Source organism: Nicotiana tabacum, chromosome 7, assembly GCF_000715075.1.
Source record: "Nicotiana tabacum cultivar K326 chromosome 7, ASM71507v2, whole genome shotgun sequence".
Taxonomy (NCBI): Eukaryota; Viridiplantae; Streptophyta; class Magnoliopsida; order Solanales; family Solanaceae; genus Nicotiana; species Nicotiana tabacum.
The window spans coordinates 16,255,701-16,271,908 of NC_134086.1; the positions used below are offsets into that span (position 1 = coordinate 16,255,701).

The 16,208-nt window shown below is 37.0% G+C and overlaps 2 protein-coding genes across 3 annotated transcripts; one reads left to right on the plus strand and one right to left on the minus strand.

Annotated features, from left to right (window-relative positions):
- The first annotated feature begins 1,820 nt into the window (after positions 1-1,820).
- LOC107801256 (uncharacterized) lies at positions 1,821-8,676 on the plus strand. 2 transcript variants are annotated; one of them, XM_016624544.2, is made up of 5 exons: positions 1,821-2,274; positions 3,915-4,354; positions 4,450-4,894; positions 6,084-6,614; positions 7,057-8,676. In XM_016624544.2, exons 1-5 carry the CDS (start codon positions 1,978-1,980, stop codon positions 8,485-8,487), a joined length of 3,144 nt encoding a protein of 1,047 aa, XP_016480030.1. In that variant the 5' UTR covers positions 1,821-1,977; the 3' UTR covers positions 8,488-8,676. The 2 variants fall into 2 exon arrangements, with proteins under 2 accessions (XP_016480030.1, XP_016480031.1); XM_016624545.2 differs by having other exon boundaries at positions 1,821-1,939.
- Positions 8,677-10,955: 2,279 nt separating this feature from the next.
- LOC107761493 (proteinase inhibitor I-B-like) lies at positions 10,956-12,367 on the minus strand. Its single transcript, XM_075256975.1, has 3 exons — positions 12,211-12,367; positions 11,947-12,078; positions 10,956-11,285 (listed from the first exon to the last, which is right to left on the minus strand). The coding sequence occupies exons 1-3, from the start codon at positions 12,269-12,271 to the stop codon at positions 11,092-11,094; spliced, it is 387 nt and encodes a 128-aa protein (XP_075113076.1). The 5' UTR covers positions 12,272-12,367; the 3' UTR covers positions 10,956-11,091.
- Positions 12,368-16,208: the final 3,841 nt, after the last annotated feature.

The following is a 16,208-nucleotide window of genomic DNA, read 5'->3' on the forward strand; positions in this document are numbered from 1 at the left end:
ACTGTAATATGGAGTCATTCTTTTCCTCGATTCGGGATTAAATTGGTGACTTGGGACACCCTAAATCTCCCAAGTGGCGACTCTGAAATAAATAAACGAATCCCGTTTCGATTGTCCTTTAATTGGAAAAACTCCTTCACCCCACGCGGGTGCGCAAAAAGGAGGTGTGACAATACTTTCCATAGACATGAGTACCGTAGCTTGTGCATATATATATTGGGCTCGAGGCCGTAATTTATTCAGATAAATAGGTTGTTCATCATTCAGAAGAGGGAGTATTCATATCCTTACTTCCTTTATCATTTCAGTCATCAGTTATCAGTTCAGTTACCAGTTATAAGTTATCAGTTCAGTTATCCGTTATCAGTTTAGTTATCCGTTATCAATTATCATTTCAGTTTCAGTTTCAATAGTTATCATTTCAGTTATCAATTATCAATTCTCAATTATCAGCTTAGTTTCAGTTTCAACATTTTTAATTCTTTCTTTCAGTTGCTTTACATACCAGTGCAATTCAAATGTACATCCCTCATGTCCGGGGCCTGCATCTCATGATGCAGATAATGATTTACAGGTTGATGATTCAGAGCGCTAGGACTCTCGTATCAGCTGTTTAGTGATCCCGAGTTCTTTCGGGGAATTATAATTATCTTATAGTCTTCAGTATTTTCAGGTAGTCAATGTTTTCAGTACTTCATTAGAGGCTTCATAGACTAGAGTAACAGTTAGACAGAGTCTCAGGCCTTTCATGTTAAGCAATGTTGACTACATATATGTTTCAGACTTGTTTTAATATTTTCGTACTTTGATTTATATCATCCAGACTTTCAGTATATCAGCATGTGTTAGTTTATCTTCCGCATTCAGTATGTTATGATATCACATGTTGATTCAGCCAGCCAGTTGGTTCGCTCGGTCACATGTAGTTAGGCACCGAGTACCGTGTTACGTCCAAGCCCAGGTTCGAGGCGTGACACATGTACTCCAATCACCAGTATATTATGCTGAAACTTTTCGTGTGCTGAAATTCCAACACAATATACTGGAAGTTCATATACATATGTTCCAGTCTCGAATATATTATGCTGGAACTTTTCGTATACTGGAGTTCCAATATAATATGTTGGAAGTTCATACCAAGTGCTCTAATCTTCAGTATATTATGCTGGAACATTATGTGTTGCAGAAAAATAATGACGATTTTTAATGACTCTGTAAATGATGACTATATTTTAATTACTAATACGAAAACCGAACGTGTGAAACAGATACCATATCGAGGGGGAAACAAAAAAGATTCACATTTTTTCCTTTTTAACAAGCTGGTTTATTTAACTTAGAGGTGCTAATCGGGTCGGGCTGACCCGCTAACAACCCGGTTCAACCCGGTCTAGCCTGATCCAGCTCGTTACTGTGCACTCATGTGCGGGTTGGGACGGGTTGGACGGGGGGCGGGCTAGTAACGTTAAGTTTTCGCCAAACGGGTACCCGAACCCGCCACAACCCGTTAAGCCCTTAATGGGCCTCAGCCCGCGACAGCCCGCAAAACCGCCTAAACTATCAATAACATTGAAAAAGAAAAATATAAGACAGTTAAAAATAATTAAAAAAACGAAAGCCTGACCCGCCCGAACCCGCTAAGCCCGAACCCGTACGGGCCCTATAGAACCCGAAAAATCCCAGCCTGCCACCAGCCCGTTAACTCCAGCCCGCTAACAACCCGCCCGTAACCCTAACGGGCTGATCAATTTTGTGTCCAGCCCGTCCCAACCCGCCCGATAAACATCTTTAATTTAACTTAACCCGCCCATAATGACAGCACTCCCAAAGACACTACTAATAAAGCAGTGCGTTCTCTCTCCCACTCAGAAACGGCTAACTCAGTTCTTTAGCAACAATGGCGGCATCCAAAATGGATATTATTGACAGTGAAAATCAGGTACCAAAACCATATGTTAGGTATACAACTTACATGGGATGTCCCGCAGTAATCTTTTCAAAATGTATTGGGATGCAGCAGCCGCCAAATGTAGACTTACAATGGTTGGAAAGTTCTTTAAAAGAAAGCCAAAAATGACAGCAATCCGAGCTAGTTTCAGTGCAAAATATCCTTTGAAAGACCATGTGAAGATTGTGTCTTTCGATTCTCTACATGTATTTCTTGATTTTACTAATGAAGAGGATTATGATGCTATTTTTTTCAAGGAAACGATCATTGTTGCTGGTGCCCAAATGGAGGTTTTCCGTTGGACACCAGAATTTCACGGTCCATTTGTGAGTACTCTGATTGTGTTTGATTAGATAGCTATTACTCTCTCCAATCTCAATAATTTTTGTGTCGCTATAAAAGATTGTCACTAAGGTAAAGTGAAATAGTTTAATTGTTTCCATACTTAGAAAAGAGTTTTTTTTTTCTTTTGTAAATATAATGGTAGTGTTCGGGCCAATTTGTGCACATCTTGATACCCGTTGCAACAACAATAACAAAAAAAACCCAATGAAATCACACAAGTGGGGTCTGGGATAATGTGTACGCATACTTTACCCCTATCTTATGAAGGTAGGTCATTTCGGAAAGACCCTCGGCTCAAGAATCTTGGTACCTGTTGCCTCCCATCAATATAGGTACCAAGTAACTCTGTCCACAAGGCTTAGATAGATGAGAAGAAATCACCTCCTCCGCTAAGATTTAAACCTAAGACCTCATGGTTCTCCTCCCACTTAATTGGCCATCAAGTCACGTCCTTGGGTGCAATTATTAGAATATTTGTTTTAAGCAAGGAAGGTAAAAGTACAGTGGAGGCAAAAAATGCTAGGTGATTTTTCCCGATCTGCCTAAGCTGGGCGAGTTATACCGTATACGATATTTGTGCTGACAGGAGGTAGAAGGTACCAGATGATATAGTCGAGGCGTGCACAAGCTCGGACCTGACACCGCCTTCACCAAAAAAAAAACAATGAAGGGTAGAGTATGGCTATCTGGCCATCTCCAAGTAAGGGTAAAGGAGGAGAGTTGGGTAAGTCGACACCACGTGCAATTTTTCTTTTATTGAATGAATCCTGATATATATAGTTTACACCGGCGAATTTGCACGAAACCTGGTTGATTGCCTGAGTGATTTTATTTTAAGGAACTCTATGTGAGTTTCACAATATATAGTCCGTCTCAAGTTTCGATAAACGAGGGGGTTTGGGAAGAGGGTTGGCATATGACAATGGTGCCGGTAACAGTAGTTTTATGATCAAGGAATCGTTGAATACATGAACGAATGTATATCAATATATATATATTGGGATTGAAGTGATAGTTGATAGGTAGATGGATTGAGTTGTCTGTTTAAGTGACTAAGACATTGTTTAGCAGGATGCTTTGTCAAGAAAGTTAATTCCTATGTATCTTTTACTTTGTATCTGTTTCCTGTTACACGTTGATAAGTTTTTATATGGACTGTCAATTACTTTGTTAAACTGATAAGTGTTGGGGTTGTTATCAGCATTTAAAATTTCAAAGATGAAGAGCAATTATAGCCTTTGCTTGGAAATGTTAAATTGCAATTTTAGGAGATGCTGACCAAGGAACTCTTTATGTCTGAGCTTTAGTGTTTACCATTGTTGCACTATCTTTGGATTGAAAATTGGGGTCTTGGCTTTTAGTTATTGGCATCAATAGTGTAGTTTCTGTGCTGTATTAGACAATTGCATATACTGCTATTGTACTGCCTAGCTTTTGCTTTCTTTTGTGATCTAAGTTGTAGTCTTTGTCAAATAGTGTGTGCGGACGCTCTTAGTTGACAATTTTCTTTTTGAGTTCCAAGAAGGTAAGTGAAAATTCTTATCCTTTTTGCCTTCTGAAGGAAGTGCTTGTTTTGGAATAGTGTTTTGATGTAGTTTTTCACGGTTACCATGTAATGCAGACAAAAATGAAACCGGATAATCACACAGCTAAAGTAGAAGGCAGGGATGAAACACTTGGCATTATGGAGCTAGATAAGAATGAGCATATTGGTGGTGGAAATGAGTACGGGAGTAAGGAGTCAGAAGCAGCACCTAAAAACACACACATACTGGAAGATGGTTTATATATTTCTGATTCAGTAGATTGTGTCCCAGAAGCAACTCATTCTGATTCCGCGGAAAGAGTCGCAAGTCCTGTCAATTGCAGTACTGCAACCTCTGAAATACAAGCTTCTGCGGAAACTAGTTGCAGTGGGTCAAGTGGCCTTTCATTTGCTTCCGATGGGATTGCAGGAGGAATTCCATCTGTTATGGATGATAGTTCATCGATGTGTTCCACAGACTCAATGTCTTTCAGAGGGACTTATTCAAACCATAACATCCAAAAGTTGTATGGCAGGTAAAATGTTTCTGCCACTTATTTTTTGGCATCCATTTGGATATCTTTTGCGAATGTCTGTGATAGTTTTAATTCCTGGTGCTTCAACTTTTTAGAGGGTGGAAATATGGAAGCAAGTCAACTAGTAATGCAGCTGATTGGGCCAGTGAAAAACTTAATCAGCCATTAGATGCTCTTCCAATAGGTGAACACCATGAGGATCGGAAATCAAGACCTCCGATCCAAGTGCAATATTCAACCTATAGGGGACGCCAGGCAGTAACCTTTCCAGAAAACTACTGGGAAAGCTTAGTTCCCGATTGTAAGCTCACTTTGATTGGGAATTTCTTCCAAAGGAAGCCACGAATGAAAGAAATCCGAGCTGATTTCATTGCAAAGAACCCTCTGAAAGGCCAAGTGAAGATTACGCATTACACTTCTCAACAAGTATCTCTTGATTTCACCAATGAAGCAGATTATGACACTGTTTTGTCCAAGAAAACGCTCACTGTTGCTGTCATGCAGATTTCCTGGTGGTCGCGAGATATCCATCATGAAGTAGTGAGTACTTTAAATCCAGTTTGGATAACTCTACTTAATTTATCATGGCACCTCTTCTAATGCGAAGCACTTTAACAACTGTGGCTCTTACCATAAAAGCTTTAGCCTTTGTTTTTTGCATAGTCTATGGTATTTGATTTTGCGTAGATATGATATCAAAATAATTTCTATTTACAGTTTATCCCATATATTTAAGTGAGGATACTGAGATAGTGTTTTGCAGGAGGTTTTGTCAAGTAGATTACTTACTGCATCTTTATGTTGCCTCTGTTATCTGTTATACATTGCTGAGTTGTCGCATGGACTATGTGCTACTTTTTTCCATTAAAGTGCTGCAGTTCTTACATTTGTGCACACCTCGAGCACAACGAATAGTTAGATACTAAAATTGAGTCCGTTTATAAGCTATTTATATTTTGGCTAAAAGGAGCAATATTTATCCTTGCTTGGAAGTCTTTTTGTCTATCGGTAACAACCTCTATACTTTCTAGGCAGGTGCAAGGGGTAAGGTCTGCTAACAAACTACCCTCCCTAGACCCCACTTGTGGGATTATACTGGGTTTGTTGTTGCTGTTGTTGTTGCTTGGAATTCTTTTTGGGTGAAGCGCAGTTATGGGAAATGGCAGACTAAGGAGCTCTTCACGTCTGAGCTCTATAAATATCTTTGGTTAGAAAAAAATATGCTTAGTTTTAATTATTGGCGTCATAGTGTAATTTATGTGCGGTGTTCGACAATTGCGTATGCTGCTGTCCTACTTCCTAGCTATAACTTTTATATATTTTTCATCATTGAGCTTGATATAAAAACTGCTTATGCAGAAACACGATATTCACTGGGAGAATGTGTAGAAAAGGATGCATTAATAGAAGCAGAATTGAATTTTAAATCATTTCGTTCATTCTTGGGGTAACTGCACCTCCTTCAACCCAATAAGAAAAAGAAATAGAAAAAAAGAGAGCCTTTAGATTAAGAAATCAAATGAAAGAGTGTAAAGAGATAATTGCAACGTATCGGTGCTGGGACAGATTAAATGTTATAGCGAATTAGTTAATGCAGAAGCTCTTATTTGTCAGTTTTATTTTCACTGAGAGGGTTAGTGAGAATGTTTATCCTTTTCACTTCGCGGAAAAGTGCTTGGTTCAGAATTTTTATTGAAAGCCTTCTGTCATTCTTACCTTCTAATCCCAGGGTAAACAGGAGTGGAAAGCAATGGATAAGGAGAGAGATGTAAAACCTGGTATTATGGAGCAACAGAAGACTGAACTAGATGAGCTTATTGGTGGTGAAACTGAGTACAAGATTGATGCTCCAGAAGCAGTACTTGAAACGCCAGACATACTGGGAGAGGTTTCAGATGTTTCTAATTCGCTACATATCGTTCCAGAAGTAGCTCATCCTGATTTTAGAGACAATGATGCAAGTCCTGTTAATTGTGATACAGACACCTCTAAAATGCATCCTTCTATAGGAATTACTTGCTGCCAGTTAAGTGGCATTTCAGCTCCACAGAATATGATTGATGGAACAAGTCCTTATGTTATGAACGTTAATTCATCAAAGTGCTCCACATACTCGATTCTTTCGATTGTTACAACTGGACTATCTTCGAACGATAAAGATCAAAGCAAGTCAATTCGTGATGTAGCTGATTCCGCTAGCAAAGCACATAGTCAGCCGTTAGATGATCTTCCAGAAGCTCGGCAACAAATGTTGAAGAAGGTTGCTATCTTCTCTTTTTACCCATCGTCAATTTACCTTCTGTGGATCCACTATAATTTGTCCCAGAAATAGTCGTGTCACCTAAAACATTTGTTTTATTAAAAAGCTTTTACTCTGTTCCTTTCTTTTTGTCATTTACTTTATGTTGGCGTATAGATTGGATAAAAACGAAATGTAAGGAGAGATAGAATCTGTGGCAAGTTTAGTCTCCTGTTCATCTTTATATTCATGTGAGGAATACTATATCCTGATATACTGGAGAGCGACCATGTATTTTGCTGGCACGCATGCTTGTTCTTCCTTAGTTTATGTGTACATTAAGCCTTCACCATTTACAAAGTTAGAGGAAAAATGTTCTTTTCTGTGGACGCCATGATTATGTGTATGTCATTTTTCAATGACTTCCAATTTTTATATGGCATTGCTTTCTAATTGTATGCAGGATGTAGCAGTTTCACATCAGAGCGAGCTGACTGAGTCAGATAGAGAAAGACATTCCTCGGAGATACCAAGTGTAAGTTCTCCTCCTAGAAGCCCTCCAAGAAGTATAGGCTCGGTCATTCAGTTGATGTCCAAGTTGAAGGTCTCAGTCACAAATGATCCTAACTCAGTTAAGAGATCGACCTCAGATAACTCCAACTTGACTCAGAAATCAGTTCCCTTGTTTAATTCAGCTGAAAATGCTGTGTTACTGAGTGTTGATCCTCATAAATCCATAGAACCAAAAGCCATAGAGAAGCCCTTAGTGCGGTCGATTTCTATTACAACTGAGAATTTCCCATCTAATCAAGTGACTGCCTCTGCTACAGCTGAAATGCCCATGCCACTGCTCCCAACATTACCATTATTGGCTCATTCAGTGAGTCCAGCTGCTCAGTTATGCGCTGACCCTCCAACAGCCATAGACACTTATGTTCCTCAGTCTTATCCGAATGGAATTGTGGGCAGTCATATTTTTGGAAGAAGCGAACAAGCTGGCAGTGGAAGCATCTTTCCCAGCCCAAGCCAAGCGTTGCATCAGCACAGTCTTGCTCAGCGGCATAGCCAGCTCAATTCGTATAAAGTAGACAAGAATGCGCACTTGGATCAAGAATCAAATATGATTGCCGGGCCAACACAACTACAATCGCTATTAACAACCTCAGTAAGTGACACTACAAGCTCAATCCGATACATGGAATGTCTCAAGAATCATGCTGCAAGTATGGGAGGGCATGCTATCGACGGATGTGGAGAATTCATGCCAAGTGGAGGAGAAGGGACCCCAGGAGCCTTAAAATGTGAAGCTTGTAATTGCCACAGAAATTTTCACAGGAAAAAAATCATCAACCACCGACAGATGGCCGGCATTGGGTCACATATTGAACCGAGAAATAATAGCAATAGCCGCAATATACACAAGCAATCCCCGATTTCTCAGCAATACCAGCATAATTACAGCTATTCTCCTAGTTCAGTGGTTAACTCTTCAGATTCATATCCTCAACTACCTTTACCAATCTCTGGCCAGATATGTTTACCACAGGGCTTGGAAAGAAAAGAACCTAGTTTAATTAGACCAAGCTATTCATATGAAATGGTGAATCATGATACCGTTCAGCAATGGGAATATTTCTGGAGGGACAGAAGTAGGAATACATCGATAGATCATCCTTCTTTACGAAATGAGAATCAGAATTTTGATATGTTCAAGCCTTTAAACTACAGAACCTCTGATAACATTCCCTCGGAATTTGCCAATGAATTTCCACATCTTGACATCATTAACAACTTGCGATATGATGAGCATGGAAAGGGAAGGACTTTGATGCCAAACTCAGGCTTTCAGAATTTGAGCAACGGTTCATACCATCTGAATGGCCATTTCACTTAAATGAGTGAAAATTGGGATGTCTACTGGTCTAAGTGTAATCTCTCTGATCTTTAGTCTGAAGTGATTCTGCCCTTTTGTGGTTCCTTTTTAATCTTTTGTAGAAATGTGGCTTTGACATCAAGCTGATCTGGGATTTTTGATGGTTTAAGAATTTTGCCATTTCATTAGTGCTGAAGTTTGGTAATTAGTTCATTCTCTGTGTTGTTATGATCGCACCCGTGTCGACACGACACTAATATGAGTGTGAGTATAGGATCTGTACCGGATCTGGTCAAACAATTTTGGATACTTTGACCACGATGGGTAGAAAAATGCGAGATGAGATACAGTTTGATTCACGAAATCAGAACCAAAACTAGGGTAAACTTGAAGAAAATAACATACCTTATCTAGGAAAGCACTCCTTTACTTATCTACAACTTGAAATATAAAAAAAAATCCACACTTTACAAGCTGTGCGTAAGTATTCGAAAAAATTTCTCATAATTTAGAGATATTTTTATATTTTTTATTTTTTTGAATTATTTTTAAATGGATCCCTGCACCCGTATCTGTACTAGGATCCGTGTCCCCGAATCTTAGAATTTACATCTCGAAGGATCCGACCTTTAGATCCGCATCCGTGTCCGAGCAACTTAAGTTATGATGGCAACAGTGTTTCATCATCTTTAATATTTTGTCATTTTGATTGGGAAGTGGTTGTCACACTGGTAATGGTAAGAGGGATATTCACAGGAGATATGAAGGTTAAATTAAATCTGCAATTCGACTTGTCAAAATTAAAATGATTCATCATATGATTCATATCTATTGCTAGGGGTCGCAAACGGGCGGGTCGAAAAATGGATAAATTATGCGATTCGACCCGTATTTGAGACGGATAAAAATGGGTTATCCGGCGGATAATATGGATATCCATATTATCCATCACTTTTTGAATATGATCATTTAGGGGAGAATCCCAAATTTGAGGCTTTACAAATATAAAAGTTAAACACATTAGTTATCCATTTGGTTAACCATTTTCTAAGTGAATAATACGAGTATTATCCATATTCGGCCCGTTTTTAAAAAATTCATTATCCAACCCATTTTTTAATGGATAATATGGGTGGATAACTGTGTAAAAATTGCACGGGACGCCCTATTTGGTCCCCCCATTTAACCTATACCCATTTTTTTTAAAAAACTTTTAACTTGTACCCACTTTTTAAACAACTTCAGCTCCCTTTCTCCTCCTCCTCCTTCTCCCATTGATCTCCATATCTCTCCGAAACTTAACATTGATGTAACAATATCTCTCCTTCCGTGGCTTCACTCAATTCCTCAAAAGCCTTCTTACTATACATAATTAAAATAATTGTAACATAAGTTCATTTAACTTTTTCGTATACTCTTCAAGATGAAATACTGTCCGGTAGCCAGGACGACTAATTAGAAGTGAAAAATTGGCATTTTCTTCCTTCCCTGTTTTGTTTTTTTAACAGAAACGTGCGGGGAAATCAATTTTTTTAACCTATTCAAAACTTTATTGTTCGTTTACTAGTTACAAAAAAAAAATTATAGATAAGCCATCTTACTATACATAAGCAAGTTCGACAGTTACAAAACAAAAACTTCAGCGCTAGAGCTGAACTTCAGGCCCGGCTACTAGAATGCTGAAGTTTTGCGTGATTGTCTTTGCTACTTCAACCCCGTATGCTGAAGTTATGCGAAAAAGCGGGTACGCTTGCAATTTTTTTTACAAAACGGGCACAAGTTAAAACGTGACACAAAAAACGGATATAGATATAAATGCCCCGATAACTGTTTTCTTTTAACTATTTTACTACCTCTATCTATTGCTATCGTTTGATGATCTTTTTTTCCCTTCAGAAATCTAACCTTACTATACCAGTTCGCGTTTGCTAAGAAAAATTCAGTTTGCGACGTTGCTAAGAAATGAGATAGTTTAATGCATTCATATGAGCATGTTAACAGTAAAAGGGGGAGGGGGAGGGGGAGGGGGAGGGCGAGTTTGAATTCAGGATAAATTCGAACTGATATCATGTTATATTATGTAACAATCTCATCTAAATATTTAAGATGTACATAAAAATTGAGGCATTTTTGTTTGCATATTAATTATGTCTTCTATGCGCTTCCTCAAGTGCATCATGGATCTTTTTTTTTTTTAAAGTCAAATATGTTACCATATTTTCATGGATGAATAGTAGTAGGTAGAGACTCGACCTCTGGACTCTGCCTATAATATACAATATTATTGAATTATATGATCATCTCATTTAAGAATTTAAATTTTTAAGCCAGATATATTAAAACAATAACGTCTTCAACATTCTACCAGGCGGAGCTACGCCTCTGTGTACGTCAAATTGCATAACAAACGAAAAAGAAAAGCAAAACTGGAAAAGTTACAACATAAAAGAGAATGAGGCAAGATAATTATAATACATGCATAATACAAATTAAATAACCCACACTTAGTTTATTTATTATATCGAAATAGTAGAGTACATGAAGAGTACACTATGGAACACCAGTACTCTATTTCTTAATTCTTGGGTCTTGTTATTCTAAATCTTCCATAATAGAACTATTTAATTAACCCATTGTGGGAGTAATTTGAACAATGAGTTTCCAGTTAACAACCACAAAAACTCGACCACAAACATAATTCAATGGTTTAACCATACCAGGGAACAAAAACTGAACTTTGGCTATGGGATTTTCTTTCTCAATTATTTTCTTAGCAGTCGCCGCTGGCTTTCCCACAAGTTCAGGCCATGATTGCTTTCCTATAATTAATAAAATATAATGAGACAAAATTAAAAAGAATATATAGTACGTGATAATTATACTTACAAAAAAACAATTATGCATAAATTGTAAGTATGTAACCATCATGGAACTTTAAGATCTGTGTGGAATAACACAAAGGCCTTTAACATTATTTTAGATTCTCCCACCCCCACAAAAATAACATAAAACCTTAACATAAACTACTATTTTCCCTAGCTCGTGTTTTATTTTAAAATATTATTAAGAGAGTTTACGTTGTACTAATAGATGAAAAAAATATTTGAACAATCAAGTGATCACTTGTAAAATAAGTACAAGTAATTCTCTATATATAATAAACATTAATAAGAGTCAACCTATTAAAATTGATAACTAACTTTCTGTCAGATGTTAAACTACATTGATAACACAAAAAATCTTTACGCTATAAGTATATATAATTTAAATCCTTACTAATAACTTTAAAAAATACAATAGCTTTGAAACTAGGGGATAATATTATTTGTATTTACATACTATTGGAACGAAATGAGTTTAATTAATTAGTGTAACATTATCAATGAGGATTCATCATACAATCGTAATCAGGTTATTTGAGACTCAAAATTAGTTATTGTTGTTATTTTTAACTAAAAAAAGAAAGAGTATAGAACAAACCTGGGCAAATAAAGGGTTTAGAGACATCATCAAGTGTTTTCACTTGGTTTTCTTTTGCCATTGGAAATCGCAAGACTTCTATTTCATCACTCACTTCGAATATCAGATCTCGTGCCGTAAGAGGTTGAAAAACTGTAATTAAAATAAATAATTCACAAAAATAATTACTTTTTTGAAAGATAATATAGGTAATAAGTTCTGCTTTTCAATATTTGAAATAAAATAAAAATAAGTAGAAATGTGCATGAGAAAGGGCTAACGTACGGGATGCAAGAAGCAAGAAAGCAACCACATGAGATAACTTGACCATAGTCTTCCGCTCCATTGCCTTTGCTTTGAAAAATACAAAGAAAGAAAATCCAAATTGTATCGTGTTAAAACTCACTGATGCCACGGGATATTTATAGAGAGTTAGTACCTAATTTACGTGAGTTATTTATTCTTTCAACCACCACTGTACTGGGCTCGATCGAACTCAGTAGCTTTTATTCAAACAGTGTATTTGATATTAACAAATTCATTCAATATGTGTCAATATTTAATGTAGAACCTTGTTATTGTTAACACTTGAAATCGTTATTTTAAGTAGGCATGTGGACATAAAAATTGTAATTTTTGAAAGGAAATAATATTTGTATTTAAGTTGAAAAAACATTAGGAATTTGAAATTATGTTTGCACATGCTCATTTTTTAAAAATCTCCAAAAACTTATAAAATTTCATGGATAAACATGTTTTTGAAAAAAACAACCGGAAAAAAGGAAAAAAATCTATGGACAAACCCCAAACGAGTCCTAAAATTCAGAACCCATAAGATGAAATCCTTATTTCGCTTCTACGCCCCTTTTTTATTGTTTGTAAATCAACGTTTTTATCAACAGCTACCGTACACTCTTTTTCTGTTGGTTGGTAAATACACGTTTTTATCACTATTTAAAGGGTTTGGCCACCACACATTATTGTACCATAAAGATGTATACGCTGCATTAGAAAATAATTAAAGAAAAAGACAGAAGGAAAAATAATACTTAGTGTAATAGAAAAATACAAAAGGGATACTACCAAAAGTAAAAGAGCTATGGTCCCCTATAAAATGTTTTTATTCATCAATTATTTTGTCTTTATAAAGAACACATTACAAATGTGGTTTAATATACTTGACAGTGATAGTTCCTTCTATGCCCTTCAATTATCGAGTTGCGTTTTTATCCAACTATATTTTTGATAATATAGGACATTTTATTAGTGATATCTTACATGAGAAGTGTAAAAACTGACCGATAATTTCAAGTTTTTTTTTAGCTAAACCAGAGAACATTTATAATTGGCACAAAGCTATAAGCTAGTTTGGTTGAAAGGAAAAAAAAAGTATGGTTGTATATACTAGCAAGTATTTTTTTTCCTTTTGTTTGCGTATAATAGGCTTCAACATTTCCTTTTGCCAGTGAGTATATATACTAGCCCCGAATGTAATTGGTAGCGAAGCTAGAAATTCATATTACAATGATATTCAGAAAAATACTAGAGCATCACCCGTTGGATTTGAACTTAAGATCTAAAGTAATTTTTGAATCTCATTTATTACCAAATTAATTTTTTTCTTATGATAAGGGAATTTAACAGTTTACATATAACGAAAGTTTCATTTCTACCTTACTTTCCCAATACAATTTTTTTCCCGTATCATGATATGATACTCGACTTGTTCTAGTTACATAATCTTTCTAGTCTATGGATTGAAATTGTGTTTGTTTTGAATTTCTGACGAGCCGGCCGGTCGTCTTAAGAATTAATGCCCTGATCCCCTATCAGCTGTTTTCCACGTGTTTGTTTCTGCTATTGTGAGTTGCCGGGAGGAATTATTTGGAGATTCGTAGAGTTTTGGGACACTTAGTCCCTAAATGAGAGCTTAAGTTCTAGAAATTTGACCGTAGTCGGAACAGTGTGAAGACGGTCTTGGAATGGAATTCTGATGGTTCCGTTAGCTTCGTTGGGTGATTTCGGGTTTAGGAATGTGTCCGGATTGTGTTTTGGAGGCTCGTAGTTAATTTAGGCTTGAAATGCTGAAAGTTAAATTTTTGGAAGTTTCTGGTTCGAGAGTGAGATTTTTTATCCGAGGGTCGGAATGAAATTCCAGAAGTTGAAGTAGCTCCGTAGTGATGAATGTGACGTGTCTATAAAATTTCAGGTTATTCGGACGATGTTTGATAGACGTTTTGATCAAAAGCGTATTTTGAGAGTTTTTGAAGTTCTTAGGCTTGAATCCGATGCTAAATTGGTGTTTTGATGTTGTTTTGAGTGTTACGAAGGTTGGAACAAGTTTGAATGATATTTTATGATTGGTTGGCATGCATGGTTGGTTGAGGTCCCGGGGGCCTCGGATGAGTTTCGGCTGCTTAACGGAAATTGAATTGGACTTAGGAAGAATTTGAATTGCTGAACCTGTCATAACCGCACCTGCTTGTGTGGGACCACAGGTGCGGCACCGCAGAAGTGGCTAGGTGGCCGCAGAAGCGAGTTTGGGCCAAAGCTCCAGGACCGCAGGTGCGGCTGGATTTTCGCAAATGCGGTATCGCAGATGCGGCCAAGCGACTGCAGAAGAGGACCTAGCCCGTTAAGTGATTTTCGCACCTGCGATGCCTTCTTCTGCAGGTGCGGGACCGCAGATGCGCTCCCTTGACCGCAGATGCGGTAATCGCTGGGTAGAAAAATGAAATTTCGAGGATTTAGTTCAAAACTTGGAAAAATCAAATTGGAGTTCGGGAGAGGGCGATTTTGGGAGGAATTTGAAGAGGAAATCATTGGGTAACAATTCCTTAACCCTTTCTAGTTGTATTTCATTAATCTATTGTTAGTTTTGTCATTTAATTTCGGATTAGAGGTGAAAATTGGGGAAAAATTGAAAGAAAGTTCTTACACCTAGAATTCGAATTTTGATTGGGAATTTGACCTTAGATTAGGGGTGTTCAAAACCGATCCGAAACCGAAAACCGAACCGAGCCGAAGCTTAATGGTTTACTGGTAACGGGGTTAACGGCTTAACGGACGGAGAACGGATTGAGATTTTTTTATTAACGGCTTATCGGTTTGGGGCGGATTATTCAATTTTCTTAACGGATAATCCGTTAACCCGTTAAGAATATATATATATATATTCAAAATTTATTTTGATTTATATATATTAAATATAAAAAAAGACAAAAACCCTTGACTTTAGTTTCCACTTTCCAGTACTTTGTCTGTCTAGTGTCTAGGACTAACGTTACTTGCAGTGACCTGGAGCTAAAGCCAGTTGGTATATTATAAGTCAAGCTCATCGAAGCCAAAGAGTTGACTAATAAAGACATCATTGAGAAGTCTGATCCTTTTGTTGAGTTGTTTATACGTCCACTACGCGATAGGACAAAGACCAGCAAAGTTATTGTAAGAGAACTTCCATCTATTATTGTCCTTCTTAATTTATTTATCTCCTGACGAGGAATGTATAACGCCAGATTTTGTTTCCTTTGTTAAGGATAACTGTTTAAATCTGATCTGGAATGAGCACTTTGAGTTCATAGTTGAAGACATATCCACTCAACATTTAACAATTATAGTTTATGATGAAGAAGGGATTCAGGCTGCTGAATTCATTGGTTGTGCTCGAATAGATTTGAAAGACCTTGAGCCCGGTAAAGTGAAGGATGTGTGGCTGAAACTGCTCTAGGATCTGGATATACAACGGGACAACAAAAACAGAGGATAGGTAAGAATATGTTGCTATGTATGTCTGGTGTAATTTCGATTTGTGAATATGTATGATAGGCCGATAAACCGCCCAATAACCGCCCGATAAGAGCTAAACCGATACCAATCCGCCCGATATCTTATCGGGTGGCTAACGAATTAGTGCATTTAAAAGCCGATAACCGTTAAGTCAAACCGTTAAGAGTAATTAACCGTCCAATCCGCCCGATAAGCAGCCCTACCTTAGATTTAGAAAATTTTGGTATGCATGAACTTGTGAGAGTATGAGGATTTTAAATTATGTATATAATTCAGAATAAAGATGTATACGCTGCATTAAAAAATAATTAAAGAAAAAGACAGAAGGAAAAATAATACTTAGTGTAATAGAAAAATAAAAAAGGAAACTACCAAAAGTAAAAGAGCTATGGTCCCCTATAAAATGTTTTTATTCATCAATTATTTTGTCTTTTTAAAGAACACATTACAAATGTGGTTTAGTATCCTTGATAGTGATAGTTCCTTATATGCCCTTC

Bases quoted from the DNA above. Each gene is read 5' to 3' on its own strand.
- LOC107761493 (XM_075256975.1), bottom strand. From the start codon at position 12,271: ATGGAGCGGAAGACTATGGTCAAGTTATCTCATGTGGTTGCTTTCTTG. The intron at 12,079-12,210 runs GTACGTTAGCCC...TTTTAATTACAG, and splicing joins TTTCTTGCTTCTTGCATCCC to TTTTTCAACCTCTTACGGCA. The intron at 11,286-11,946 runs GTTTGTTCTATA...TATTAATTATAG, and splicing joins TAAACCCTTTATTTGCCCAG to GAAAGCAATCATGGCCTGAA.
- LOC107801256 (XM_016624544.2), top strand. From the start codon at position 1,978: ATGTCCCGCAGTAATCTTTTCAAAATGTATTGGGATGCAGCAGCCGCC. The intron at 2,275-3,914 runs GTGAGTACTCTG...CATGTAATGCAG, and splicing joins CAGAATTTCACGGTCCATTT to ACAAAAATGAAACCGGATAA. The intron at 4,895-6,083 runs GTGAGTACTTTA...TTCTAATCCCAG, and splicing joins GAGATATCCATCATGAAGTA to GGTAAACAGGAGTGGAAAGC.